This window comes from Hyperolius riggenbachi, chromosome 7, assembly GCF_040937935.1.
Source record: "Hyperolius riggenbachi isolate aHypRig1 chromosome 7, aHypRig1.pri, whole genome shotgun sequence".
NCBI lineage: Eukaryota > Metazoa > Chordata > Amphibia > Anura > Hyperoliidae > Hyperolius > Hyperolius riggenbachi.
In genome coordinates, this window is record NC_090652.1 from 97,160,658 (window position 1) to 97,177,431 (window position 16,774).

Here is a 16,774-nt window from a genome sequence, read left to right on the forward strand (position 1 = left end):
CTCCTGGCAGACTCAAAGCACTTTAGAATTGCAGCCACGTATAATTATTATTTAGTATTTATATAGCGCTGAAATATTCTGCAGCGCTGTACAGAGTATGCAACATGTGTACAGAGTATATTGTCTTGTCTCTTAACCTGAGTGCACAGAGAACATTAATGCAGACACGGGGAGAATTTTCGAACCGGGAGTCCACTTAGGGTGCGCTCCACAGGCGAACAGGTGCAGTAGGCGCAGTAAGCCTTATTCCAGACAGTTGTCAAATCTGACAAAATTAGCTGCATGCTTGTTTCTGGTGTGATTTAGACACTACTGCAGCCAAATACATCAGCAGGGCTGCCAGGCAACTAGTATTGTTTAAAAGGAAATAAATACAGCAGCCTCCATATCCTTCTTGCTTCAGATTCCTTTAACCACTTAACCTCCTGAGCGGTCTGGACGAGCTCAGCTCGTCCATCACCGCCGGAGGCTGCCGCTCAGGCCCTGCTGGGCCGATTTTTATCAAATAAAGTGCAGCACACGCAGCCGGCACTTTGCCAGCCGCGTGTGCTGCCTGATCGCCGCCGCTCTGCGGCGATTCGCCGCGAGCAGCGGCGAAAGAGGGCCCCCCTAGCCGCCTGAGCCCTGCGCAGCCGGAACAAAAAGTTCCGGCCAGCGCTAAGGGCTGGATCGGAGGCGGCTGACGTCAGGACGTCGGCTGACGTCGATGACGTCACTCCGCTCGTCGCTATGGCGACGATATAAGCAAAACAAGGAAGGCCGCTCATTGCGGCCTTCCTTGTTTATTCTGGGCGCCGGAGGCGATCGGAAGATCGCCTCCGGAGCGCCCTCTAGTGGGCTTTCATGCAGCCAACTTTCAGTTGGCTGCATGAAATAGTTTTTTTTTTATTTAAAAAAAACCCTCCCGCAGCCACCCTGGCGATTTAATCAGAACGCCAGGGTGGTTAAGGACCAGCCTATTTTGCGCTGATCTGCCACAGCACAGATCAGCAGACAGCCAGGGCGACCAGACTTCCCCCCCCCCCCCTTTTTTCCCCCACTATGTGGCTGTACTGCTGGGGGGGTCTGATCGCCGCCGGCTGTCTTGGCCTAGCGGGGGGGGGGGCATCATCAAAGCCCCCCTCCGCAGCTTTTTTCGCCCTCCCTCTGTTTCCCTCCCTCCCCTCCGTCCCCTGGGCGGCGCAGGACGACTATCCGTCCTGCGCCGCCTCTGATAGGCTTCAGCCTATCAGATGCCGGCGATCCCCTGCCAATCAGAGGCTGGGGATCGCCGATCTGCTTTACGGAGCTGCTGCGCTTCCCCGCGTGTTTACATTTCGTCTGTGAGCCGCGATCGGAGGCTCGCAGACAGTTCACGGAGACACCCTCCGTGAACTGACATGGAAAGGCCGCTCGTTGCAAAACCACTAACGACCTGCCGACGCCCATCGGCATTAGGCGGTCGTTAAGTGGTTAAATTACCTGGAGCCAAAGACTGTGTTTGCTAATTTCCAATTCCCTGCAACCAGGCATGCTTCCTGATCTTAATTTTCCTGGGTCCAGAGATTGATGGTGCCTTTCCTTAAACTTCTTGCACATCTTCCATCTTGAACTGTGGACCTTGTTATCTATTTCCTAAACTCAAGTGTTTCTCTGCTGTGCAAGAGTGTTATGGGTTGTAATGAATTATCAGTCAGAGCTTTGATGCAGGCCAACTCCAATCTGACTGAGGAGAAAGTGTAAAATTTACATACCAGAATTCTTAACCCTTACAGTGAGAAAAAAAGAAAAAGGATATAGGGTAGTTCCATGTAGAATTTAAACAGCTTGGGGAGGTCACATGTGCCATCTGTCTACAAGAGCCATTTTGTGAATGTTTTCTTCTAATCTTTTCCATCAGGTATAATTCCTAACTGATTTCGGTAATCCTATGGTATAATAGCTGATTGATTCCTCCTCAACTATAGCTGTACTTTTCAACTGCAACTAACCTGCTAATCTATGGTATTGAGTATCCTTTTAGGGTTTGCAAACTTGTTATATTTTAATATTTTTCCCCCCTAACAAATTTGATTCCTTTTTCAATCGCACTGTACACATAAGTCACTATTTGTGGTCTAATCTGTTACAACACAAAAAAACATTTTAACAGGGGAATGTGCTTTTTTTTGTTTATGGTTCGGCTAGTTTTAGAAATATTCCATTGCGTTAATCTCATTTTGAAGCCAGCGTATAAGGTTTATGCCTGATCTATTCATCAAAGTGACCATATAAGGAAGATAAGCAATAGTTATCAACTACCTTCCCAGTTTGTTGGGGATAATCTCATGCCATGAACTGAATTATAATTACTCTGTATGTTACCTGCATAAAGTCCTGAACTTGCTGATGGCGCTGTTTTGCAGTTGTAAGTTCAGTATCAGAGAATGCCTCTCTAAGACTCTGCTGTGACAGGAGAGACTCTAATTCCAACAATGCTGATAGCTGACAGTACTGGCTGATGAAATCACGATCGTATGTGAAGAAGTGAACTGGATGAGGATAAAAAACAAACAAACACAATCTAATTATGCAGTAATAGAACAACAATAAAGACTCTGAGCAGCACAAATGCACATGTTTGCTATTTTAACAATAATCTATAACATATTGTGCATGCCAACAACCACAGCATTTTTGTCACGATTCCTTTGACTTATTTTACTAAGTACTGTATAATGCTGCTTGAATGAAGATTTGGATCATTGACTTTGCAAGTTTTTTTTGTTTTTGATTTAATTATGCAAAATTTATTTTGGGGCCTCCTGCTAATGGGATTTTGTTTGTTCCTTTAACAGTACAATACTTAGGCTACGTACACACTTTCCATTTCTGTAACTGATCATTCCTGTTTGTTTTGGGTGGCGGTTTAAGAACTAGCATTGAACAGACACATAGCTGGGCTCCTGGCTGAGCAGTGTGTTCTCCTTTATGGAGATTAGTGGCCGAGGCAACGAGGAGGATCAGGGGTTGCTGGGTACACGATAGATTCTCAGCAGAGGTGAGTTTGGCCGAGAACCATCTAGTGCACAGGTGTCGAACTCCAGGCCTGGAGGGCCAGATCCATGCCAGTGTTTAGGATGGACTGAGAAAGAGAGGAATGTGTTCTACATGATGGACCACGCCTTTCCCTGATTCAGTCCCATCAATTAATTTGAGCTGTGTCAAAAATGTGTGAGGACCTCAGACCTCGTAGGACCAGTTTGGCATCCCTAATCTAGTGTGTACAAGGCTTTATGCATTTGTGGTCTCTTTACCATCAAGACGCTATCTGGCTGACGTGTTAGAACTCCAAACAATGTTTATCTGTTACTTTTGGCTGTGCTGAATCCCATCCACTAATTTAATGGTGTACACCACCTAGTGTTACTATAAGGAGATCTATGAAAAGTGGCAACAGAGGTAGTTTTTATTTTATTTTAGCCTTAAGGCCCGTAACACACCTGATCAAAGGCAACAACGGGTCTGTCGTCACCTCCCGCTGGGCGGGGTTTCAGCAGACAGTCCGGCGTGTGTACATTCTGTCGGCGGACTGATAAGGCTGTTTCTGAGCGATCCGCCCGGCGGATCGTTCAGAAACAGCCTTATCAGTCCGCCGACAGACTGTACACACGCCGGACTGTCTGCTGAAACCCCGCCCAGCGGGAGGTGACGACGGACCTGTCGTTGCCTTTGATCAGGCGTGTGTACGAAGCTTTAGTAGGGCTTTATGAATACACAGCAGGACTGATTAGTTGCAAATACTGTTGGAATGCTTTTCCTTTATTTTTCCATTGTATTCCAGTGAAGTTCCTCCACGGTTGTATTTATTCATTTATTTAGAATTTATGAAGCATTGACGTAGTGCTTATACCACTTAAAGCAGACCTAAAGCCAGGACTTCCTCTCTGTTCTAAAAGATTAACAGCATAATAGCCTTTCCAGAAGAACATTTCGTTGTTACAGCTTATAGAGCTCCTTCAGAGATACTGCAGTGTAGTTACTTCCTGGTTTGCTGGAAGAACAGATAGGATTAAACTCCTGTGTTTACATATAGCCTGACTGAACATCACACAGAGCTGACATCTCAAATTACAGTGGCTCATTACCGCAGATAAGGGCGAACTAGACAGGCAGTTATCTCTAAGTACACATAAGGTGGGTTTCTCTGTGTTTTTCCTTCACTCTTGAGGATGAGTTTAGGTCCTCTTTAAGCAGTGGCGGCGCCACACTGGGGCTTACCCAGGCTTCAGCCCCAGCTGGCGACTAATTAGCCCCCCTTAAAGCCCCCCTGCCGCAGCCGAGAGAACTTCCGACCCAACCTGCACAAAAGGAGTGGAGCCTGAGTGGGAGGAGGGCTTGGGCTGGCGCTGACTGGACAGTCACCACCCACCAGGGTACTACGTTGTGTGCTGGCGTCTGGCGGGCGTGTCAACACGTGACAACGTCTGGCGTCACGTCTCCTCGCCCGCCCGCGCAGCAGCTAGTTGCCGCCGACAGGAGTGACACGGACAGCGCACACCGCACAGGACTGAAGGCTGGAGCCGAGTCAGCCAGCCAGAGCTCAGCAGTCAGCAGCGCACAACAGCCGGACTCGGAACTCCGACGGCAAGGCAGCTCAAAGTGGGTGGTCGTGGGTGTCCTGTCCCGGCTGTCCGTCCTCCTGTCCACTTCAGCCAGCCCAATTTTTTTTTTTGCAGCTGAGCCCTGCACCAGGCCAGCACGGCACCACTACCAACTAGGCCTGACTCTGAGAGGGGGGGTGCAGCCTACCCACCCACCCCGCCCACCACCAGCCCTGAGGCCTCCCCACCACCGGCCAGGCCTGAGCTGCGGCCCCCAGGCCACCACCACCAGCCAGGCCTTAGCTGCCCTGGGGGGCCCCCAGCCCACCACCACCAGCTAGGCCTGAGGTTCCCTGGGGCCCCCAGCCCACTGCCACCAGCCAGGCCTGAGCTGCCCTGGGGCCCCCAGCCCACCACCAGCCAGGCCTGAGCTGCCCTGGGGCCCCTAGACGACCACCACCACCAGCCACGCAAGCCTGAGGCCTCCAGCCCACCACCAGTCAGGATTGAGGTGCCCTGGGGCCCCCAGCCCACCACCACCAGCCAGGCCTGAGCTGCCCTGGGGCCCCTAGACCACCACCACCAGCCCCGCAGGCCTGAGGCCTCCAGCTCACCACCAGTCAGGATTGAGGTGCCCTGGGGCCCCCAGCCCACCACCACCAGCCTGACTACATATACTGGGGAAAGCTATACGCCTGGCTACATATACTGGGGACAGCTATACACCTGGCTACCTATGCTGGAAACACTGGCTGTCTGTCATTATGTGCATTTACTGGTGAAAAGTTGTCTCTTATGTGCATTTACTGGGGAAATGCTGATTGTCATTATGTGCATGAACTGGTGAAAAGTTGTCTTTTATGTGCATTTACTGGGGAAATGCTGTCTGTCTCTTATGTGCATTTACTGGGGAAATGCTGTCTGTCATTATGTGCATTAACTGGTGAAAAGTTGTCTCTTATGTGCATTTACTGCGGAAATGCAGTCTGTCATTACGTGCATTAACTGGTGAAAAGTTGTCTCTTATGTGCATTTACTGGGGAAATGCTGTCTGTCTCTTATGTGCATTTACTGGGGAAATGCTGTCTGTCATTATGTGCATTTACTGGTGAAAAGCTGACTCTTATGTGCATTTACTGGTGAAAGGCTATCTGACATTATGTGTGTTTCCTTCATTTTTTTTTATGTAACTATGTTAGCTGGTACAACTACATTACAGTTAGCCCCGCCCACATGACGTCATGACCACGACCAATTTGCCCCCCCGTCAAGCCCGGCCTGCCAGCCCTTGTGCCCCCCCAAAAATCTGAAGCTGGAGCCGCCACTGTCCAGTTCACATGGACACAATCTAATCCATACTGGTGTCAAATATCCCTAATATCCCTATAACACTCTGAGGCCAATTTTTGGTTGGAAGCTTATCTGAATGTTTTTTGAATGTGTGATAAAACCGGAGTGCTTACAAGAACACCACACAAATACAGTAAGAACATACAAACTCTATGCAGATGCTGTCCTGTCCCAGATTCGAACTGGGGGCCCATCGTTAAAAGGCCTGGCCTTATCTGTACGGATAAGGCCAGAAATCAACCATCCACAGGTTGGTGGCCTAGTTCATTAACCTCTGCCCACGGTAAATCAAAGTTCATGCTGCAGATATCCTGTGCATGCAGCTTTCTTGAGGTCTGCACTGCAGCTTACAACCTTGGAATAAAGAAAGTAAGTGAAGACCTGTTCAATTATTCCAATGTGCTATAACTCTGATCAAATGGAAAGGGGAGGTGAAAAAAAAGTTTGTTATATAGAAAAACATTCCTTTGTCTGCAAAATTCTACCGGCTGCATTTCAACTTGATTAACACTCACGTTTTGCAGATTGCAAGGGCACCATGACGAACATGGAAAGTGTGGTGCCCATTTTCCACTAATGTGCTTTGATTTTTATGCTACATGAAAATTGCAGCTAAAAATGAGCTAGATTCAAATGGTGAAAATCATGATCACATCGAGTTTGCAATAATTGCGATTTTTGGTGGGAAAAGCTTTTTGCAAGGGGTGGAGCAAATATGTCTAATGTAATACAAAAAAACATGAAGGATGCAGAGGGGCAGAGCATAGACAGGCTAACAATAAGGGAACAATGGCAAATTGTATTGGGGTCATTTTGATGAGGTATTAGTACCATGTTATGGTTTTTATATATAGGTCTAACGCGCTAGTAATATATTAAATCTTCTTTATTCAAAAGCATCAACACTCACAAAATAAAAGATATATAAATGGATACCCTCAATTCGCTCATCCAATCCACACCACCTCTACATACACACCATAGAGGGGCCCATCTAAAAAAAAAAAAACCCAACAGCTTCAAAATTTAAGGTATGGAGTTCCCACTGTTATGGGGTTCTGCCCCCAAAAAGTTCTGTATACATAAAATTTGTAAAAAGCCTTGTGCATAAAAAGGAGTCCGTCCTAATGACTATTTGCTTACAACAGCGTCCCGCTTTCAAAAGATCAATGGGCTGATAGATCCAGTTATGTATCGGGGGATTTGTTCAATGTAGATTCCTGCAGGATCCTCGTATCATTCCTGACAGTCCTGTCATCATCCGCAAAGCAGGGACCATCCGCTGTCACGCAGCTCTCTCCGTGTACTCCACGCTGGTCTTGTGCGGCATGCGTCACTTCCGCATGAAGAATACAGTGCTCCGCTCGCCGCACTTCCGCCCAGCTGGCTTCACGTTCCTATTGGTGTTTACGGGTGACGTCACCACTCAAAAAAAGACCTCTGGGACTTACTTCGTAGGTATCCGCTAAGCGCTTACGCGGTATGCCACTTCGTCCTCAGTCTCCACCAAGCAAAATAAAGTTAAAGAAGAGAGAAACCTCAACGCGTTTCTGCCAATAAACGTTGGCCTTCTTCAGGAGGGTTTTGCTAGTCTGAGGCTGCACTCATTTTCACTTCCTTTATACCAATCGTCCAATCATCCGACCCCATGTTAATGGGGTCATAGTTCACATGGCAACAGTTTCAATGTTTCCTTCCAAAATGCCGGGGGTCACGTAACTATCAAATTCCACTGTTTCTTCATATCACTGTTTGTGTCTTACTTTACTCTTTCATGTCAAATACATAAAAGTGAAGAGATGCATATGGTCACTTCATAGATCGAGCATAAAATAAAAACCACACTCATAAAAATCAATAAAAATAGAGTATCCACACAACATACATACTCCCCTAAACACCTTTGTTCACAGACAGATGTTCTCTGCAATGTTTGCACCCAGTCATTCACCTCCATTTAACTGTTCTCCATCAATTACCTTTTCTCCACATCACCAATAGACCAACATTTACCACAAATATCCACATAACCTAAACGGCTGTATGGATAAGATATTGCAATCATTTTATATACGGTACGTTTATTAATTATTATCAACCCAAGGATAGGACCCCCAGGGTAGGAAACGGAAAAGGGGATGTAGGGGAAGCGGGAAGGGGAGTAAAAAGGAAGTAGAGGACTACAACCAACCATTAGAGGTTGGGGATAAGGGGGTATTTAACTTGAGTAAACGAAAGTTGGAGAAAGATGAAGTTAATCTCCTATCGAAGGGACTAAAATTCACTCCCAGTAATAGAATAAATAAATTTGAATCATATATTAATGTGAAAAAATGTATGAGGAAACTCTGCCTGAAGAAATTCTTTCTAAAGAACCCCATACAAAGGGAAAACACAGATTCAAGGTTTACACATACCTCTCTAAAAAAATCCCTCCACCTTTTTTCCTAACATGGAATATAGTGATGCTATGACAGCATTTGAGAACCTAGTAGAGAAAGACATTAGACGTATGAAAATTAACAAATTTGGAAGTGATAACTTAAAAAGTACCGAAAGGAAAGCCTTAAAAGATTTACGAGATGATTTAACCATCACTATACGTCAGGCGGACAAAGGTGGGGGGATCGTAATAAAGGACACGGATGCTTATAAGGCTGAAGCATATAGGCTGTTGAACGACCCAGAGACTTACTGCGTCATGGGCCAGGATCCAACGGTCAACTTCGCCAGGCAATTGAAAGCAATATTGGATGATGGATTGAGTTGTGGAGTTTTGACCATGAGAGAATATGACTTTTTGAATATAAAGTTTCCACGAAGGCCACTGTTTTACCATCTGCCAAAAATTCATAAGGGTTTGAGCAATCCCCCCGGTAGGCCTATAGTATCTGGTGTGGATTCTCTGACGGCGAATCTTTCCAGATATGTGGACACGTTTCTACAAAAATCAGTAAAAAACACGAAGGCCTACATTGCGGATACTAAGCAGATTATAAACACCCTGGAGGACCTACAGTGGGAGGAGGGATGGATTATGTGCACACTGGATGTGGCTTCCTTATATACTATTATCGATCACGAAAGAGGACTGGGAGCTGTTGATTTTTATCTGAATAAAGATGAAACTTTGGATGTAACTCAGAAAGAGTATATATCGAAATCAATTTGATTCATCTTAGAGCATAACTATTTTCAGTTTGATGACGGCTGGTACCTGCAGGTCGGTGGAACGGCGATGGGGACCAGGTTCGCACCCGCTTATGCAAATTTGTTCATGTCCGTATGGGAGGAGAGTTATGTCTATGGGGAACATGGCCCGGGTGAGGATCTGGTCCTCTGGCGCCGTTTCATCGACGATGTGTTGATGATATGGAAGGGTGACGCTTCATCGCTACAGAAATTTATTGAGAGCATTAATAGAAACGATTGGAGAATTTCATTTACTGTGGATATCAGTGTACATACTGTTAATTTTCTGGACTTAGAATTATATGTGGAAGACAGTGTTTTGAAGACCAGAACGTTCCACAAACCGGTGGATGTTAATAGCTACATCTTATATACCAGCTGTCATCTACCACGATGGCTTAATAATATTCCCAAGGGGCAGTTCACGAGACTCTGCCGGAATTGTACAAATATATCAGACTATGACCGGGAAGCGGAGAACCTCGTGAACTGTCTCATGGACAAGGGATATCCAGAGGAACATGTTGATGAGTCCAGGATGGAGATTAGATGAAAGGAGAGGGACAGTTTATTGGGTCCAAGGGTGGATCAAAACTGGGAGCATAATGATTTCAGTGTTATCCTGCAATACACGTCCCAATCGAATAAGGTTACAAATATAATACGCAAGCATTGGGACGTGCTGAGGGAGGACAAGATTATTGGGGACAAGTTACCACATATCCCCAAGGTGGTCTTTAAAAAGGCACCTAATATAGGACTCTCCATCGCCACAGCAGCTAATGAGAGAGGGAGGGTTGGTATTGATGGGGGAGGGAGGGGAAGAGTGGAATTTACTAGATATGGGATATGTCTTAATTGTAAGAGAACTAACAACCCAGGTAGAATAATAGAAGTTGTGGCGCCAGATTCGATAAAATATAAGATTAAGGACCCTATAACATGTACTACGTGCGGGGTTATTTACTGTATACAGTGCCCCTGCCATAAGAGGTATATAGGGAGGACCAAAAGGTCACTTCAGAGTAGGGTGGGCGAACACTTTAATAATATAAAGAAGAAGTGTGTAGGACCCCCTTTGTCTAAACATTATACGGAAGAACATGGGGGAAGTTTAAAGGGAACTATATTTTTGGGTCTTGAAGTAGTTAAACATAGTGGGAGAGGTGGGGATTATATAAAGAAAATGTCACGAAGTGAATCAAAGTGGATCTTTCAGATGGACACCCTTATTCCCAAAGGTTTGAATGGCGAGATGGAACTGTTCGCCTTTTTTGAATGAATGGGCTCTATACTGGGGACTTTGGCAGTGGGTGGGTATGTAGGTCTATCCTTTATGACTCCCTCCGTGTTTCCCCTCCCATACCCCCTTCTATCCTGCATCCCCCTCCTCCCTGCCCCTATTCATCTCCTTCTCCCATTCCCCTCCCTATCCTTGGGTTGATAATAATTAATAATTAATATACGTACCGTATATAAAATGATTGCAATATCTTATCCATACAGCCGTTTAGGTTATGTGGATATTTGTGGTAAATGTTGGTCTATTGGTGATGTGGAGAAAAGGTAATTGATGAAGAACAGTTAAATGGAGGTGAATGACTGGGTGCAAACATTGCAGAGAACATCTGTCTGTGAACAAAGGTGTTTAGGGGAGTATGTATGTTGTGTGGATACTCTATTTTTATGAGTGTGGTTTTTATTTTATGCTCGATCTATGAAGTGACCATATGCATCTCTTCACTTTTATGTATTTGACATGAAAGAGTAAAGTAAGACACAAACAGTGATATGAAGAAACAGTGGAATTTGATAGTTACGTGACCCCCGGCATTTTGGAAGGAAACATTGAAACTGTTGCCATGTGAACTATGACCTATGACCCCATTAACATGGGGTCGGATGATTGGACGATTGGTATAAAGGAAGTGAAAATGAGTGCAGCCTCAGACTAGCAAAACCCTCCTGAAGGCCAACGTTTATTGGCAGAAACGCGTTGAGGTTTCTCTCTTCTTTAACTTTATTTTGCTTGGTGGAGACTGAGGACGAAGTGGCATACCGCGTAAGCGCTTAGCGGATACCTACGAAGTAAGTCCCAGAGGTCTTTGAGTGGTGACGTCACCCGTAAACACCAATAGGAACGTGAAGCCAGCTGGGCGGAAGTGCGGCGAGCGGAGCACTGTATTCTTCATGCGGAAGTGACGCATGCCGCACAAGACCAGCGTGGAGTACACGGAGAGAGCTGTGTGACAGCGGATGATCCCTGCTTTGCGGATGATGACAGGACTGTCAGGAATGATACGAGGATCCTGCAGGAATCTACATTGAACAAATCCCCCGATACATAACTGGATCTATCAGCCCATTGATCTTTTGAAAGCCGGACGCTGTTGTAAGCAATACTCATTAGGGCGGACTCCTTTTTATGCACAAGGCTTTTTACAAATTTTATGTATACAGAACTTTTTGGGGGCAGAACCCCATAACAGTGGGAACTCCATACCTTAAATTTTGAAGCTGTTGGGGTTATGGTTTTGTCTTACTCCTCCCTTTTAATGCCGTGTTGTTTTTAGGCCGCTTCTCTTTTATTATGTCACCTATGTAAGCTCTTGTACTTCCGGCATATTTAGAGTGAATGAATGGGAATACATTACCAGGTCATACTTGCAAGTTGATTATTGCTCCACCCCTGAAGCCAATTCTGATGATGTGATGAGGGTGTGTAATTTAACCACTTGCCGACCGCCCACAGCCCATGGGCGGCGGCAAAGTGGACGCCTAAAGGACCGCAATACGCCTTCAGGCGGCGCGTCCTTTAGGCATGCCGGGGGAGCGATCGCGTCATTGATGACGCGCGCTTCCCCCGGCAACTGGCTCCGCCCACCCGCCGTAACATCCCGCCGGCCATACGGAAGCGCCGGCGGGATGTTAACCCCGCGATCGCCGCTACAAAGTGTATAATACACTTTGTAATGTATACAAAGTGTATTATACAGGCTGCCTCCTGCCCTGGTGGTCCCAGTGTCCGAGGGACCACCAGGGCAGGCTGCAGCCACCCTAGTCTGCACTCAAACACACTGATCTGCCCCCCCCCCGCCCACTGATCGCCCACAGCACCCCTCAGACCCCCCCCTGCCCACCCCCCAGACCCCTGTTTGCACCCAATCACCCCCCTAATAACCCATCAATCACTCCCTGTCACTATCTGTCAATGCAATTTTTTTTTTATCCCCCCCCCTGCCCCCTCCTGATCACCCCCCCCCACCCCTCAGATTCTTCCCAGACCCCCCCCCCCCCCTGTGTACTGTATGCATCTATCTTCCCTGATAACCTGTCAATCACCCGTCAATCACCCATCAATCACCCATCAATCACCCCCTGTCACTGCCACCCAACAATCAGCCCCTAACCTGCCCCTTGCGGGCAATCTGATCACCCACCCACACCAATAGATCGCCCGCAGATCCGACATCAGATCACCTCCTAAATCCATTGTTTACATCTATTCTCTCCTCTAAACACCCACTAATTACCCATCAATCACCCATCAATCACCCCCTATCACCACCTGTCACTTTTACCTATCAGATCAGACCCTAATCTGCCCCTTGCGGGCACCCAATCACCCGCCAACACGCTCAGATTGCCCTCTGACCCCCCCTTATCAATTCGCCAGTGCATTAATTACATCTGTTCTTCCCTGTAATAACCCACTGATCACCTGTCAATCACCTGCCAATCACCTATCACCCATCAATCACCCCCTGTCACTGCCACCCATCAATCAGCCCCTAACCTGCCCCTTGCGGGCAATCTGATCACCCACCCACACCATTAGATCGCCCGCAAACCCGCCGTCAGATTACCTCCCAAATGTATTGTTTACATCTGTTATCTTCTCTAAACACCCACTAATTACCCATCAATCACCCCCTATCACCACCTGTCACTGTTACCTATCAGATCAGACCCTAAGCTGCCCCTTGCGGGCACCCAATCACCCGCCCACACGCTCAGATTGCCCTCAGACCCCCCCCCCCCCCTTATCAATTCACCAGTGCATTAATTACATCTGTCCTTCCCTGTAATAACCCACTGATCACCTGTCAATCACCTATCACCCATCAATCACCCCCTGTCACTGCCACCCAACAATCAGCCCCTAACCTGCCCCTTGCGGGCAAACTGATCACCCACCCACACCAATAGATCGCCCGCAGATCCGACATCAGATCACCACCCAAGCGCAGTGTTTCCATCTATTCTCTCCTCTAAACACTCACTAATTACCCATCAATCACCCCCTATCACTGTTACCCATCAGATCAGACCCTAATCTGCCCCTTGCGGGCACCCAATCACCCGCCTACACGCTCAGATTGCCCTCAGACCCCCCCTTATCAATTCGCCAGGGCATTATTTACATCTGTCCTTCCCTGTAATAACCCACTGATCACCTGTCAATCACCCATCAATCACCCCCTGTCACTGCCACCCATCAATCACCCCCTGTCACTGCCACCCATCAATCAGCCCCTAACCTGCCCCTTGCGGGCAAACTGATCACCCACCCACACCAATAGATCGCCCGCAGATCCGACATCAGATCACCACCCAAGCGCAGTGTTTCCATCTATTCTCTCCTCTAAACACCCACTAATTACCCATCAATCACCCCCTATCACCACCTGTCACTGTTACCCATCAGATCAGACCCTAATCTGCCCCTTGCGGGCACCCAATCACCCGCCTACACGCTCAGATTGCCCTCAGACCCCCCCTTATCAATTCGCCAGTGCAATATTTACATCTGTTCTCCCCTGTAATAACCCACTGATTACCTGTCAATCACCTATCAATCACCCCCTGTCACTGCCACCCATCAATCACCCCCTGTCACTGCCACCCATCAATCACCCGCTGTCACTGCCACCCATCAATCAGCCCCTAACCTGCCCCTTGCGGGCAATCTGATCACCCACCCACACCAATAGATCGCCCGCAGATCCGACGTCCGATCACCTCCCAAGTGCAGTGTTCACATCTGTTCTCTACCCTAAACACCCACTAATTACCCATCAATCACCCCCTGTCACTGCTACCTATCAGATTAGACCCCTATCTGCCCCTAGGGCACTCAATCACCCGCCCACACCCTCAGAATGCCCTCAGACCCCAGCCCTGATCACCTCGCCAGTGCATTGCTTGCATCTATTCCCCCCTCTAATCACACCTTGAGACACCCATCAATCACCTCCTGTCACCCCCTAGCACACCTACCCATCAGATCAGGCCCTAATTTGCCCCGTGTGGGCTCCTGATCACTCGGCCAAACCCTCAGATCCCCCTCAGACCCCCTTCCGATCACCTCCCCAGTGCATTGATTGCATCTATTTTCCCCTCTAACCACCCCCTGAGACACCCATCAATCACCTCCTGTCACCCCCCTAGCACTCCTATTCATCAGATCAGGCCCAATACAACCTGTCATCTAAAAGGCCACCCTGCTTATGACCGGTTCCACAAAATTCGCCCCCTCATAGACCACCTGTCATCAAAATTTGCAGATGCTTATACCCCTGAACAGTCATTTTGAGACATTTGGTTTCCAGACTACTCACGGTTTTGGGCCCGTAAAATGCCAGGGCGGTATAGGAACCCCACAAGTGACCCCATTTTAGAAAAAAAGACACCCCAAGGTATTCTGTTAGGTGTATGACGAGTTCATAGAAGATTTTATTTTTTGTCAAAAGTTAGCGGAAATTGATTTTTATTGGTTTTTTTTCACAAAGTGTCATTTTTCACTAACTTGTGACAAAAAATAAAATCTTCTATGAACTCGCCATACACCTAACGGAATACCTTGGGGTGTCTTCTTTCTAAAATGGGGTCACTTGTGGGGTTCCTATACTGCCCTGGCATTTTAGGGGCCCTAAACCGCGAGGAGTAGTCTAGAAAACAAATGCCTCAAAATGACCCGTGAATAGGACGTTGGGCCCCTTAGCGCACCTAGGCTGCAAAAAAGTGTCACACATGTGGTACCGCCGTACTCAGGAAAAGTAGTATAATGTGTTTTGGGGTGTATTTTTACACATACCCATGCTGGGTGGGAGAAATTTCTATGTAAATGATCAATTGTGTGTAAAACAAATCAAACAATTGTCATTTACAGAGATATTTCTCCCACTTAGCATGGGTATGTGTAAAAATACACCCCAAAACACATTATACTACTTCTCCTGAGTACGGCGGTACCACATGTGTGGCACTTTTTTACACCCTAAGTACGCTAAGGGGCCCAAAGTCCAATGAGTACCTTTAGGATTTCACAGGTCATTTTGCGACATTTGGTTTCAAGACTACTCCTCACAGTTTAGGGCCCCTAAAATGCCAGGACAGTATAGTAACCCCACAAATGACCCCATTCTAGAAAGAAGACACCCAAAGGTATTCCGTTAGGAGTATGGTGAGTTCATAGAAGATTTTATTTTTTGTCAAAAGTTAGCGGAAAATTGATTTTTATTGTTTTTTTCACAAAGTGTCATTTTCCACTAACTTGTGACAAAAAATAAAATCTTCTATGAACTCACCATACTCCTAACGGAATACCTTGGGGTGTCTTCTTTCTAAAATGGGGTCATTTGTGGGGTTCCTATACTGAACTGGCATTTTAGGGGCCCTAAACCGTGAGGAGTAGTCTGGAAATCAAATTTCGCAAAATGACCTGTGAAATCCTAAAGGTACTCATTGGACTTTGGGCCCTTTAGCGCAGTTAGGGTGCAAAAAAGTGCCACACATGTGGTATTGCCATACTCGGGAGAAGTAGTACAATGTGTTTTGGGGTGTATTTTTACACATACCCATGCTGGGTGGGAGAAATACCTCTGTAAATGACAATCTTTTGATTTTTTTACACACAATTGTCCATTTACAGAGTTATTTCTCCCACCCAGCATGGGTATGTGTAAAAATACACCCCAAAACACATTGTACTACTTCTCCCGAGTACGGCGATACCACATGTGTGGCACTTTTTTGCACCCTAACTGCGCTAAAGATCCCAAAGTCCAATGAGTACCTTTAGGATTTCACAGGTCATTTTGCGGAATTTGATTTCCAGACTACTCCTCACGGTTTAGGGCCCCTAAAATGCCAGGGCAGTATAGGAACCCCACAAATGACCCCATTTTAGAAAGAAGACACCTCAAGGTATTCCGTTAGGAGTATGGTGAGTTCATAGAAGATTTTATTTTTTGTCACAAGTTAGTGGAAAATGACACTTTGTGAAAAAAACAATAAAAATCAATTTTCCGCTAACTTTTGACAAAAAATAAAATCTTCTATGAACTCACCATACTCCTAACGGAATACCTTGGGGTGTCTTCTTTCTAAAATGGGGTCATTTGTGGGGTTCCTATACTGCCCTGGCATTTTAGGGGCCCTAAACCGTGAGGAGTAGTCTGGAAATCAAATTCCGCAAAATGACCTGTGAAATCCTAAAGGTACTCATTGGACTTTGGGCCCTTTAGCGCAGTTAGGGTGCAAAAAAGTGCCACACATGTGGTATCGCCGTACTCGGGAGAAGTAGTACAATGTGTTTTGGGGTGTATTTTTACACATACCCATGCTGGGTGGGAGAAATAACTCTGTAAATGGACAATTGTGTGTAA

At 46.7% G+C, this 16,774-nt stretch overlaps 1 protein-coding gene across 8 annotated transcripts in view; it reads right to left on the reverse strand.

Annotated features, from left to right (window-relative positions):
* Nucleotides 1-16,774, reverse strand: part of LOC137524482 (ankyrin repeat and fibronectin type-III domain-containing protein 1-like) — a 747,681-nt gene that overhangs the window by 25,319 nt on the left and 705,588 nt on the right. For all 8 annotated transcript variants that reach the window (XM_068244405.1, XM_068244403.1, XM_068244402.1 and 5 more), the window contains one exon: nt 2,344-2,510. In XM_068244405.1, coding sequence (XP_068100506.1) covers nt 2,344-2,510 — 167 coding nt within the window. The remainder of the gene's footprint in view (nt 1-2,343; nt 2,511-16,774) is intronic.